Genomic DNA, 14,429 nt, shown 5'->3' on the forward strand with positions numbered 1-14,429 from the left:
TACAAACATGGTATCTGAACATAGTCTTTTTCTTGTTTTCATTCTCGTTTGCATTTTGCAAGAAAATCCCAGATATTTGAGTACGACTCAATTAGCGGCAATTGAATTATTACACAGTCGACACTCATTCAATTTTCAACATGATATATGCGTCGGGAGGGCGGTGGGAGGGAGGTCGCTTACTTATGTAGCGTACGTGCATGATATCGTATGAATTTCAGTCACTCAAATGTTGACAAAAACAAAAAATTTATGCGATAAATAAATGTGTTCTTGTCTGTATCGTTTTGACATTTGATCGGACATAAGCCATTACACAAATCCCCTGATGCATAAATGGAGGAAAGGGAAATACGAGAAATTTCCAACCTGCTGGAAATCAAACACTTCTTAAACTCAATTTGCAATCGATTCGGTAAGATATCTCAATTTTCATTAGTTGTGATTAGCGCTTAAAGAGTTGTTGGAAACTTTAAGTTAAGGTTATTTTAAACTTAAATGAAGGGGTTTCAACCAGATAACTAACAATTTCGAATCATTCAAAATCACAGCTTCACTCAAAGTTTTAATATTAAAATGTTTGAAATTTGATTATGAACTAAAGACATCAAGTCCACACAAAAAAAGGATTTCAATTACCGAAAGAATCTCAATAAATGCATCTCGCCCATGATCCTTGTGAAATAAACATGTGTAAAATAGACGAACTCAAAAACTCAGCAATTTTCAGGGTAGGGTATGAGCATGACTTTCCTCCCACTGATAGATACATATATACGCCGCATACATTTGTCCCGAAACCACCAGTTAGGCCGTGTCCATTGTCGTGTGCAGTTGAGTTGAGTTGAGGTATTTTTCACTCGACATGAATTTCAATCACAAATTGCTTATTCTTCTGTTCATTGCCACCTGGGTGGCTGTGTTGGTGCCACCTTGTGTGGCCCGTGGCGGTCGCGGTCGAGGTGGAGGCTCATTTGGTGGTCTCTTTGGCGGTTGGCGCAAATACAAGAAGCCCTCGTCATCGGGCAGTGGTAGACGTGTAGTGAGCGGTGAACCAATGCAGACGTCCATGTCTATACCGAAACCACCTCCTCCACCAGCACCGCCGAAACCAATGATCAAACCAAAACCCCAAGTACCAAGCTATCCGCGTCAACAAATGCCGACAGGATTTACAGGCTACGGTGGTCAGGCAGGAATGGGGGGGAACATACTATTCCAATCCCCAGGCATTGCCTGCTGGCGCTATATTCTATGCCCAACCACCAGCAATGCCTATGTCTCGTGGATCAGGTAAGTGAAAAACACTTTTTAGTATTATTGTTGATCAAAATGATCACCTTTCGCCGACGGCACAGGCTCCGGAGATTTCGTCACTGGCATGTTGACTGCTCATATGATGAATAATCTACTTTACGGACGTCGCCATCATGTCTACCATAGAAATCGAGAAAGTCAACCACCAGCTCAAACTCAATCCAATAACGAACGGGATATTATAATCATTGAGAACGGAGCTATCCAAAATGAATCTTCTATTCCTGATGAAGCGGTTGCTGTAGTACCCTCGAATCCTTTATCGGAAGAGCATAGTTTGTCCATGTCAAGTGAGTCGGACACTGAAGATGAAGTCACACCGGAACCACCAAGAGAAAATGGCGATGAAGCGCCTGGTCCTGGTAGCATCATATGTTTCCCAATTATGCTAAATGAAACAAGTCCTGAAAATCCTGAAGAAACGCGAGAAGTGGAACGTATTGTTTGCTTTCCTGCTCCTGATCCAAATCTTATCGAAGCTGGCATTAGCACAACATCTACTGAGCCACCAATTGTTGCAGGCGATATTGGTAGTCCAGATGCTGAGGAGAATGTTACGGATGCGTATGCAGAAACGGATATAAATGCTGCCCTTATTGCCAGTTATGTTGCTGGCAGAGCTGCCCATGCGAATGTTAATGCTTAAATCTAGAATTACCTTATCTACTAGCAATAAGAGTATGAAATAAAACTTATACATATTTATGCTAAAATCACAAATTTGAATTCTCTCAACTATACGGTATACAGTAAATAACTGAAATGAATATAAGTTTATGGAATTTTATCATTAATATTTATCAATATTCGGCTTCTGGCAACATTAGAACTTTTCACTTTTTTATAGACAACAACAGAAGAGTTGGTGGAAATGGTAAGAACTAACTTCATGTCGGCCAAAATGTAACAGCTGAACTTTGAGTGGTCTTGAAGACAAAAGCATCTTCCTTAACAGAAGGTTTATCAATCGTTTTGTCGACTTAAATCCAAATATTGGGTAAAACACTTTACTTACTTTTAAAGTGAAGGAATGATAAGGTTGAAAAGACTTTAGTATACCCTGCAACCTATATTAAATAGAAAATAAGTTTATAAAGTTTATATTTAGTTCTCTAAGATCCTTTCCTTTCTTTTTAAAATTTAACTCTCCGTTCTATATTATTTTTAAAACAAAACCTTGCTCACTTGGGATCTGGCCATTTCTATATGTTTGTAATCCAAAATATGACAAATGAGGATTAATTTTAAAGCATCATATGGGTATATTTTTAAATATTTTCGTATCTCATTAGTTTGGGTAATACCTACAAGTAATTTTAGCCAAGGAAGTTGGCTTACGGTTACTTATTTACCTAAGACTTTCAATAGTTAACCAATTCGAATCGACAATATCTCATTTTAGAATTAAATAAACTTCTTTTGCCGAACAACTTAAAAAGCTTTTAAACACCTAAATACCTGTTGTGGAAACAGTAAGAAGAAAACAAAACTACATGAAGTCTGTATTTTTTAAATTCTAATTTACATTCTTTTCTTTTAATCTATGGATAATTAAATTAATTTCATTTTAGTAAGCTACAAGAGAGTAATAGTCAATAACTTTAGTAGAAAAATGTTAAAATCGCTGCCAAAGTCGTTTCCAAAAAGGTCTGGCCAGACCCATGTGGGTAACAAAGGGTTAAGACTAGGATAACGAATCTAAATACCAAATTCGATGCCTTTAATGTTGATAGTTTCAAAACCGAAATCTTCTTCAGACATAACGATAGATGTTGATGGAAATTGTTATTTGGCAACTTTTAATTACCATTTCCAATGTTGTGTAGAAAGTAAAAGGCAAAAAAACCCAAAACAATATTTGGATCAAACTTTTTCAAATTGAAAATTCAAACTTTGTATGTCAAGTTACCAAGTTCCCAAACATTTTTTTGCCATCTGAAATATCATAAAAGTTAAAAAACTTAGCAATTAGATATTAAGAGATAACCTAGTTATGTTAAGGAAGTTAACACATACATATAATGCATACAAAGCGTGTCCAAACGATCTAAAAATGTGCTCATGAAGAGATGTATATATATGTATGTATGTAAGTAATATGTATATATTTGTATATATGTATATATAGGCACGCTTTAAAAATTTGTCTTGTATCTATTTAAACAGATATTGTCATACCCATTTATCACATAATCTTTTAATAAAGCAATTATTCTGTATTTTTGCTCTATCAAAATGTTGCAACTGCTTGTTGCTGGACAAGCTCCATAGCAACATCTACAACAACAGCAATACACAAGCACACACACCCACACACACGCACAATCACATACGATGAACACCTTAAAGTAAAAAAAGAGCTTTTGTTCAAGCGTGTGCGATGATCCCCAACAACAGCTATGAAGCTCACTTGAAGCTTATTAACAGCGGGTGGCCAAGTTTAACTCCGAAGCAAACGAATATTAACACTGTGCAACAAAATTTTAAGTGCCCCCTAACTCAGATTGGGCCATATGGGTGGTAAAATGGTACACAGCCCTCTTTTGCGGGCTTTTTAAAGCATCAGTTAAATTTTTTAAGAATATCTCGTTGGATTATCAAAAACATTTTGAGTGATTTTTCTCGTAATTGCAGTTTTTAAATCGAATGTCACGACTTAAAACTTCAAAAATTATTGATAAATCTTTCTGAACAGCTATTATAAAAAGTTTTGGTATTTGGTTTTCTGAACCTCAAAGCAGAAGTTATAAATCTCGTTTCGGCCTGTCTGGTACACATCCATCATATTTAATTATTTAAACAAAAAAATATTCCGGGGTTAGTTAACAAAAAACTACATTTAAATTTTGGGAATATTGTTTTTTTTTTCTAAGTCATCTACTGTTATTATTAAAAAGTTGTCTATAGAAATGGAAATCTTCAAAAATGAAATTTGTGTTATTGGGCACTGGTCATCCATCCCCCCTTTCCGTTTTGATACGAAATTGTCAAGGTTTCACAAAATTGTTCTGTTATCAGAAAAATCAAAAATAATTTAGACAAATGGGAAACATACATATTATATAAATAAATATCTTAATTCCATAAAAAAAAAGACTTGCATCATGTTGCCAGTGGAAAACAAAGTCCTGATAACAATTTGATGACATATCTATATATATATTTGGGATAATCAAGCGCCTTGCGGATCGCGAATATAGATATAACAATAAAGTTTATAAAGAGAGAGAAGTTTACACTTGATTATTGTTTTACAAAGTGTTAGGAGTAGTTAGTAAGAGAAAAATACGCAAAATTGTTTTTCGAAGCTACGCTCTTATGCAATTAAGCGTTAATATAGCATAAACTTAACCTTATAAGAAGCAAATCAACCTTCCACCCTTTTACATGGTAATTAGATTAAGATTTCTCTAAACGATTTTTTAGATTAACACTTACATATTGTTGGGTCCTTACTTACAGATGTATGTATGTATGTATTTCTCTCTTTCATTATCATTACATATTTACAGACTCTTGAAAAGAATAAAAATAAGTTAAAGCTCAATATAATTGTCCTTATGGTATTTAGTTCAATTATGTTAACAATAAACTTTTACGTGTTTTTTTTTTACTTTGATGGTAACGTGTCAAATGTTTTCCAAATGCCTTCTTGAACACTTCAATGTCCTTTAGTAACATTTTGGTTATTTCCTAATATTATATTTTTTCAACAGTACTATAAAGTTTTCAGAAGCCCCCTTCTACTAAACACTTCTAGTCAGTAAATAAATTACTCAATATATCAATAACTCCAGTTCGAAGAGAATATTTAGAGATATGAAAAACAAATTTTGTATTTTCGATTTTGTATGGGAACTTGCCCTAAGACTGCACACAATTGATAACATTAAAGAAATATTGCCACTTTTGCAGGGTTTTCATTTCAAAGGCAGATCTTTCATCGGAAATCTTTCTTATCATCAAAGTGATGTACAGGGCCGGTACCTAAAAGAGGGGACCGATCTGAGATACTTTAAAAAAAAATCAAATCTAGGCAATTATTAGCTCTTATCTCTTAGATTGGCCATTATTAGAATTGGTTTTCATATTCTGGGCCCCTATTTTCGGAAGGATCTGAAGTTTCCCAGTTTTTGTCCGAATCCGTCCCTTTGGTTAATGTATTTATGTATTTACTATGATATTTATTGACATTTTTCACACGATTAGCACAGTGTGATAGCTTCTGTTGTATCATATTTATGTATATCGCTAAACCACTGTGGCAAACCTCATCTGATTGCTAAGCAAGCCACTGTAAATGATTGAGACTTCAATAAGCCACAATAAGCCCCCCTCTCCGCCACCGCATAACCTACCCATTCCCCTTCATACAGTTCCAGCACTAAAACTAAAATTAAATAAATATATTCAGACTTACACACACACACACACACATTGCTTACACACATGGTCAACAAACAAAACACACACACACACACACACACACCCACAACCACTTTATATGACGCTCCAGAGAGATGCCAGTGATGACAAATACAAAAGGCGTCATAGCGGCAGCAACCAGCGACCAGCAAAAACACCAACAACAATCACTTGCTTTGGACTGCTCTCTCTTGGTCTGTGAGCAAGCAGAGCGAAGCGGAGCAAAGCAGCGCAGCCAGCACACAATTTTTCAACCGCAATTTCAGTTGTTGGAGGAACTTGGCACGAAACTAAAGCACCAACAAATTGTTAGCGCGGACAACCGAAAAGCAAAGCAGAAAACAAGACAAAAAAAAAACACAACTAAGCAGCAAAACAATAATAATAAAAAAAAACAAAGAGACAACAAGAAATTGCAAAGTAAATACATACATAAGTGAAATACAAACATATATATAATTTGAAACCAAAAACAAAAACCCTAAAAATTATTTACGTGTTTGCACACAAAGGAAGACGAAATTTGTGTTTATTTGCTGACTAAATTAAAAAAAATTAAATGAAATCTTCCAGCAATCGACGAAGTTTCTATACCCTAAACTCTATAAACAAGTCACAGGCAAATTTTAAATCTAAAAACAACTTTTCTGTGCATTATATTCTTTAAAATGTCATTCAGAACATCTTAAGATATATAATATATAAAAAAAAAGTCAGGGTTTTCCTTCCTGACGCTGGAAAGATGTCGGTCTCTTTGATGTCCTTATGGAAAAGATGGGAAACAAGTAGGCAACCTTGAACATAAAAGTGTCAAGAGGTCGAGAAATACTTGAGTAGACTAAAACGATGGCTTAGATTGACTTGGCTTGGCTAGTGTCAGGGTATTGCCCAATTGACAGTACCCTTTGGAATAAAAAGTGTAGAGAATTGCGTTTAATGCACGATTTTGAACGATTTCAAGGTCACGAATACGCCATTCGAAACAATTGAGTCTAGACATGTGCCAATTCATTAATTGATTCAAAAAGAAAACCGAGCAAAGTATTCATCGAAATGGAAACGTAGATTTTCCATTTCCACTTCAGGCCCAATACAAACACATTCAATTTTGTGAAAATATTTTTATTAAGTTGGTATCTATCAAGATGTCAACAGATGGAAAATTTAATTTGTTTTCTTTTTCACTTTTCTGAGGTGCATCTAGTATTACTTTGGAATTTTATGTGTTTTCTCTTCATGCCACTCAGAAAATCGTTTTAAATTTAGAATATTTTAGATTCAGAATGCACGTGTGGATGTTTAAGTAGAGCAACTTAGGGACTAAGTTATCTCTATGGATAACATACATCATAAAACGATTTATGATTGGAGTATAAATGTTTTTAAGTGGAAATAGTTTTCGACTAGATTTATAAAAAGCTTCGTTTTTTAATAACTAATACGACTCTTATGCCTTACTCCAATATACATATATAACAATATGTATATCATTTCAAAATCTTACTTTTTTGTTGCCATTTTTGAGCAAATGAAATTTTAGTTTGCCTTCATTGTATTCCCACACAAAAGTAATAAAAATGGTTTTCTTTTTTTGGCCACAGTTGACCAAACTAGAGAAGCAAACAAAAGGAGACTCTAAAGCCTATCTATTAATACCCTTAACTAGAGTCAACAAATTAATCTTAATATATTTCTGACTGAGTTTAGCCCTCAATTTTAAACAAACCTTCTTCGCTTCTAGCCTTAGAGTGATCTTATAAAGTTTTTTTCAAAATTTTGAGACAAATCGAAGGTTTTTGTAATCTTATAAAGCCGCTTTTGTATAATTGCAGAGTATCAAACTGCAAAGTGAAACAAGAGCCACAAAAACCGGCTTTTGACGCCCAATTAATTTTATTTAACAGTTTATTTTATTGTTTTCCCCTACAACATTTCCTTTGCTTTTTGCAACTTCACTTAGGTAACTCATTAAATAAGTCTTCACTTCATAGTCAAATCCATTTGAAACTTGTTGAGGTCTTTAGTTAATATAGCTATTTATTACATGTAATTTGACATTTGATCTGTCAAGTCTGATAAGCCTCATTGTGATGTTTTCAATGAAAATAAAAAATCAAGTATACGCATATATATATATAAACACTGGGAATTCCAAGAAACACTTTCTAGTTAGATATATGTATGTACATGTGTTTATATATTATAGAAAACAAACTGATTGAGATTAATTGACGTCATAATTGTGATGCATGATCATATTTCCTACTCCGTGAGTCATTCAAAATGCCAAACCGGTTTTTGCTATTGTTTATTGCTATTGCAACAAGTGCATCTATGTACACACATACACATACAACGTTTTATTATAAACAATAATTTGGTTTGCTACTGAATTTGATTAAAGGTTGTTGCAAAAACCCCAAGGTCACTAAAGTGGTTCTACATTTGTATTTAAATTTTAAGTTAAAGTTTTTCAAATAGTTGTTATAGGACCTTTTCTTTATCTCTGGGGCACTGGTTAAAGCATTACATAGAGGAGTATTCACTGATATTTCCAATTACCGTAAAGATAAGAGAGAACAGAAATAAAAGAGATCTTTGTCAATATCACAAACATTCAGTGCAAGGCAATTTAAATGGAAAAGATCGTAAGATATTTCCGAGTACTTATATAAGAGAGATTTCACTGAACAGATTTTCTAACACTTGGTACTTGGAAATTCTAAATTATTTATGAAGCAAAACAATTTATTTTAATTAAGCAGCGTTACAACATCGTGTATATAGTTACCCCACATTTCGATTTACTACTTTACTAGAAGGCTTTACCTTCTAGCCTCATCAAGAAAGTTGCCATTTTAAAAACTTGACCTTTAGAAAATAAACATAACGTCTGTGGGCGCACCCCAAGAACTTATTAATTACACGAAAGAACATGGCAAAAGTCAATGGAGCGTAGCCACGCGACAAGTCGACCAAATCACCAAGTTAATTATCATTAGCTTGGCCGCCCCAACAAACAAAACAGAAACAACAACGACACGCATTAAGGCCCTCTAAAAATGGCCAACCAGGGCGTGACATTGCGTCACTAGACCTCTTTAAGTTGCTCGCGAAAAGGAAAGGGAATGGGGATGGAAATGGAAATGAAAATGGGTATGGAAACGGTAATAGGAAACTGACGCAAATATGGAATATCAATTAGAGCCATTCAATATACAATGGTATGCAAACAAATTGTAACACATTTGCCGCAAAAGGTCTAAAGTTCGAGGGGTTTACCAAGTTGACAATTTATTATTAGCACAAATTGAATCAAATTGTTTATGCAAAAACAAATTTAAGCTGCGTCGTCGCAATGAAGAATGACAATTTGTGGGAAGGGAGCTAGATAACTTATATACTACGAGTACATGACATCTGTATCTAGATTTGTTTGTAAATGCGTCATTTAAATATGAAAATTACAATTTAGATATCATATACAGAGGTATATATGTATCTGTGCGATTTCGAATAACAAGAGGGTTTTAGAAGGGACAAAGAAAGACGAAAACGTTTTAGACCCCTTTCAGGGAGAGATGTTGAGATGAAACTGATCTTTGATCTGATCTGGTATCTTTTCTTGAGCTTGAAGAGTCCTTAAAATACATAGAAGAAATCTTTTACGAACATCCAAGATCAATTAAATTTGACCAATATCAGTGACATTGAATAACTATCATATACATATGTATAAACGAAATTTGAAACTTCCTCTACTGACTAATATGTGTAACGAACATAGAGCTAAGTCTTAAATTTACACAAGTTCAGAAGTGTAGAAATGTATATACAAAATAATTGCAGGATTGTATTGTGATTGCTTAATGCGATATTTCTTTTAACCTGAATGTTTGATCTGCCCAGTTGCAGATGGTACAAAACTCTAATGCTCAATAGCATGTGGAATGGAGTCAGGAAAAATAAGTCTTCTCCTCTTCGAATTCCAGAAAGAAGTCATTTTTATATTTCGGGTTTATGAGTTAGAAGCTCCTCATGAGCCATATAACAGAAGATTTTAGAACATGTTTATGTAAATACAGTGGTAGAAATTCCAATAATCTTAAACAATTAATATAATCTTAATATGTACATATCTAAGTTAACGATGACGTCTCCTCCAACACTGAATATGAAACAATTGCTAGAATCTACCAACTTTTGTATTCACTTTTTATACGTCTTACTTATAAAGATTCGTAATCATCGAATATAGGTGACTACTTTAAATTGCGGTTTCGTTTAATTGGATTAAGTTGTTATTCTTAAAATGAATCACTTTATTTTTCTGAGCATTTGTTGAAAAATATTTTATGTGCTTCTCAAATATATGCTGAGGGCCCTTTGATCTGGCATATACATATGTACGTATGCACACAGTCTCGCAATTGATAAGACTAGATTCATTTCATTCAGTCCATGTATATAAGGTGTCAATCTACTGGAGCATCTCAGTCAAAGACGTAGCAAGCCAGGCGTTAGATCTCATTCCTCTAGACTATATACATACCTATCTATACTTTGTGAACCCGAATAACCCGCGTAATATCAATAATTCCAGCATGTTGCGGCCTGTCTCAAGGCGAGTGAGCCACATCGTGGTTTTAGCCTTGCTTATTCTGGCTATGGGCTTCGAAGATGCCCAGGCAAAACGTTGGTCTGGTGGCGGAGGCAGTAAGAGTCGTTCCAGTTCTAGCTACACACCGAGACGGAGCAGTTCCTCATCGTCGTCTTCTTCTTCGTCCCACTCCTATTCAAAACCTTCGTATTCCAATACGGATCTAACACGACTAAGTTACTCTGGTTCCCATTCGCAACCAAATCGCGCTAGCAGTGTCAGTCAATCTCAGGCTAGCCACAGTGTATCTCGTCCAGCCACTGCTTCACCCATTGGCTGGAATGTACCACCCAAGAATCAAGGTCCGCCGCCGGCCTATTCGGCATCAAATCCAGTGGGAGGAGCTCATACCAATATACACGAGCGTCCTCCAGCATACAATCCATCATACAAACCGCCGCCACCGAGTTACTCGGCAGCCACCAATACCAACAGTAATTCCCGACCGGCGTCCAGCAGCAGTTCTCATTACACTCCCGCCACCAACTACAGACCTAGAAATAGCACCGGTGGATTCGGATCAGGCAGTCATACTCCCATCACGGCTACCAATGCACACAACGTGCAATCCAGTTATCCTCGTCAACAGGCTGGTGCTACCTACTACAATCCCGGCCAACTTCCAGCTGGGGCTACTTATCACAGTGCTGGAAATCTGCCAGCAGGAGCCACCTATCATCCCAGTGGTTATTCGCCAGCCGGAGGCTACCATCCCGGTGGCTATGCTCCTGCTGGTGCCACTTATCATCCGGCTGGCCAAGTCCCTGCCGGAGCTACTTTCTATCCATCAGGAGGAGTTCCACATGGCGCTACCTACTATCCACAGGCTCCAGTTGCTGCTGTGCCCGCGGGTGCCACGTTCTTGCCAGCTGGAGCTGCTATCCCAGCCGGAGCTACATATTATCCCCAAGCACCTCAAAAGTCATCTTCTGGATTGGGATTAGGTGCGTAATCTGTTGTTACTCTATCAATGATATATCTTATTCAAATGCTCTTGTTTATAGGTACTGGACTGATCGCTGGTGCTCTTGGTGGTGCTATTCTTGGACACGCCCTTACTCCTACACAGACACGTGTAATTGAGCATTCTCCCTCTTATGGAGGCGGTGGCGGTGGTGGTGGTTATAACAACGGAAACAATGACGATAAGATCATTATAATCAATAATGGACCTCCAGGATCAGTGACAACTACAAGCGCTGGATCTGGAACAACCGTCATAAATGCGGGTGGACAACAACAGGCACCTGCCGCTCCGTCTTACCCAGTAGCTCCAGTGGCTCCGGTTCCTTCAGCGCCTCCAGCAGCAGCTGCAGGAGAGCCACAGACGCCATTAGCCCCATTGAACCCTATACCACCGGCCCCAGCTGCAGCTGCTGGTGAAGCGGCAGCTCCTGTACCACCACCTGTTGCAGCTCCTGCACCTTCAAATGCTGGAGCAGTACCACCAGCCCCGGCTGCAACACCTGCTGATGCCAATGCAGCTCCACCAGCCGCGCCAGGTGGCATAATCTGTGTACCTGTTCAAATATCCGAGCCAGATCCAAAAGATGCTAGCAAAACTATTGCCGTAGAGAAGATTGCCTGCTATCCAGCACCACCACCGGAAGCAACTCCACCTGCAAATGGCACAGAACCAGTCGCTGGAGCAGCTGCTGTTCCTGCTCTTGCGGCCGCTCCTGTAACCCCATCGCCGGACTCATCGCACCTGGCACCATTCCAATCGACCACACCATTTATTGTGCCAGAGGGTTCGGTGCCATTGGCTCCATTGCAGCCAGGTGGCCTTCCAGATGTTATGCGCATGCCAGGCCTAACTTCGGCACGGCTTTCTGCAGAATCAGGACTACACGATGCTCACAATCTGGCCGATAAGAAATCTCTATCTCATTTAAGTACATTTTCGGCATTATTAACCATTCTGGTGGCATTCTATCTACACTAGATTTAGAGGAATGACGATAAAACGCCGCATTAATCCAAAACTAATTTATTGCCATTCGAGAGAAACAATTACATTATATTCTAACCAACTGCAATCGAATCGCTTTATATAAAGATATGTCTGTACATTTTGTAAACCAAACGAATTTTTTGATATTAAATATACTCAGAGATGTAGCTCTTACCATTGCTTTAAATGCAAAATATTCTTAGAACTGCCTCACCTTGAGGACTTTTTAATGATGACTCAGTGCAGTGTGGTATTCCAGACTTAAAACCGTGCTTATGTGCAATATGGGATCAATCTATGATATCAAACAGTTTTGTGTCAATTAGAAACTTTCCTTTTTCTACTGCTCTCGGCACTTATTCAAAAATGTTGCCAAATATAGTTTCCTTACAGTCAATATTGTTAAAACAGACACTTAAGTTACGCAGTTTGCCTAAGTTATAACTTTGATCGCTCTGTCGTGAGACTTCAAATAGTTAGATTTCACCAGTCCAAAGACTATCCTTGTAAAAAGCTCAAAATACGACAATTTGCACTTTCGTTGAATTTGAAACCGAGAACTTAAAACAAAAGGCATTCGACCGATCCTTTCTATGACAATTATATGCAAACAGTGGTCAGAACCGGTATGTCTTTGGTATTAAAAGCCCAATGAGTTTCAAATTAAGGACGTAAGAGTGGAAAAGCCAGGCGGCTTCTGATGATGATCCTTGATCTTCATGTATGTAATGGTAACCGTCTTTTTCAGCGTGTTTCTTTCCATCAATTTTATATTAAACTTTCGTCATTAACTGGTTCTTATATGTATTTCGTACGTTAATTTCTTATTTGGCAGAGCTTTTAAATTTGGGCTTTGTCCTAGCTTAACTTACCCAAGACTCAAACCACCAAGCCAATATTATATTCAAATTTAAAGTATAAGAGTATCATAATTCACGATTGATAAAAACAAATGTGATTTTTGGTATCTACCTTTTTTAAACTTTTTGTAGTTTGTAATTTATTTTTTGATGTTCTTTTTGATTCGAGATCTAGAACTTAAATTTTCATAATTATTAAAGAACCATAGAATAAAACTGGAATCGTAAAGATGTATATTATGCAAATTTTACAATTAATGATAATTATAATTAATACGATTTACGCCTTGACGAAAATTATGAGTCATTATTTAAAAAATTTAAATTTAGAATGACTTTTTGGAAATTATTTTCGATGATTTTTTAAAAAAATCTATTTTGGAATCATTAAATTTACATTTTGACAATTTCGAAACTAAGAATTATTTTTAATTTCATCAATTACTTAATTAATATGATATTCTTATTACCCTCATTTTCAGCTTCAGCTTTGAAAATATTTTTAATTTATAACTATTTTTTGGATTGCTGATTCGTGTTCAGCACCAAAAATTACTTCAAAAAGTTGTTTTCTTGCTTGGGTCCAAAACCTTGTAAACCTGTGTAACTGTACCGTTATTTACTCGTTTCGATCTAATTTGTAAGGTTCTCGATGTTCATTTCCTGCTAAGTAACGGTATATACTCAATCACAGCTTACAAAACTTACAGTAATTTTACTTACTGTGGTAAACATCAGTATTAAGAACAGGTGCCCTCAGGTAAAAGTTTCAAGTTTTAAGCGAAATGTGCAAGTATCCAGCAAATATTAATTACTTCTGCTACTGTCGTAGACGTTTTATCCCGACGAATGATAAGCACGGATCAATTAGCGAAAGCATTTCGACATTACTTTAATTGTGATATGATATTTAATGAATCGTGGGCGCCAAATACAGCTTGAAGAGCTTGTTATGTCGGGTTAGTTAACTGGATCCATTAATGCCAATTGATGTACCTATGAGAACATGAACAAGGTGAAAAACAAAGTCTATGTCTCTGTTCCGAGTGTGCAACTGCCTTTGTCTTTATCGCGATGCGATTGATTATTGATTTTCAATTTATATTAAAAGAATTTGTACATTAGTTTAAAAAGTCCCCAAAATAGTTTCTTTTTTATTTATCGAAATATAAAAATCAAATGATTTTGAAAATAGAATTCTATATATATACAA

The 14,429-nt window shown here is 36.3% G+C and overlaps 2 protein-coding genes across 2 annotated transcripts; both read left to right on the forward strand.

The window, feature by feature from the left end:
- Positions 1 to 809: 809 nt before the first annotated feature.
- On the forward strand, positions 810 to 2,037 carry LOC137572295 (uncharacterized). The gene is given in 3 exon segments (XM_068284041.1): positions 810 to 1,203; positions 1,205 to 1,293; positions 1,359 to 2,037. Coding segments are annotated over 3 exon segments (1,032 nt in total). The 5' UTR covers positions 810 to 865; the 3' UTR covers positions 1,964 to 2,037.
- Positions 2,038 to 6,002: 3,965 nt separating this feature from the next.
- On the forward strand, positions 6,003 to 12,523 carry LOC137572287 (transcription initiation factor TFIID subunit 4). The gene is made up of 3 exons (XM_068284034.1): positions 6,003 to 6,162; positions 10,346 to 11,346; positions 11,407 to 12,523. The coding sequence occupies exons 2-3, from the start codon at positions 10,347 to 10,349 to the stop codon at positions 12,345 to 12,347; spliced, it is 1,941 nt and encodes a 646-aa protein (XP_068140135.1). The 5' UTR covers positions 6,003 to 6,162; position 10,346; the 3' UTR covers positions 12,348 to 12,523.
- The last annotated feature ends 1,906 nt before the right edge of the window (positions 12,524 to 14,429 follow it).

Source organism: Drosophila tropicalis, unplaced genomic scaffold (genome assembly GCF_018151085.1).
Source record: "Drosophila tropicalis isolate 14030-0801.00 unplaced genomic scaffold, ASM1815108v1 contig_3, whole genome shotgun sequence".
In the NCBI taxonomy this organism is placed as follows: domain Eukaryota; kingdom Metazoa; phylum Arthropoda; class Insecta; order Diptera; family Drosophilidae; genus Drosophila; species Drosophila tropicalis.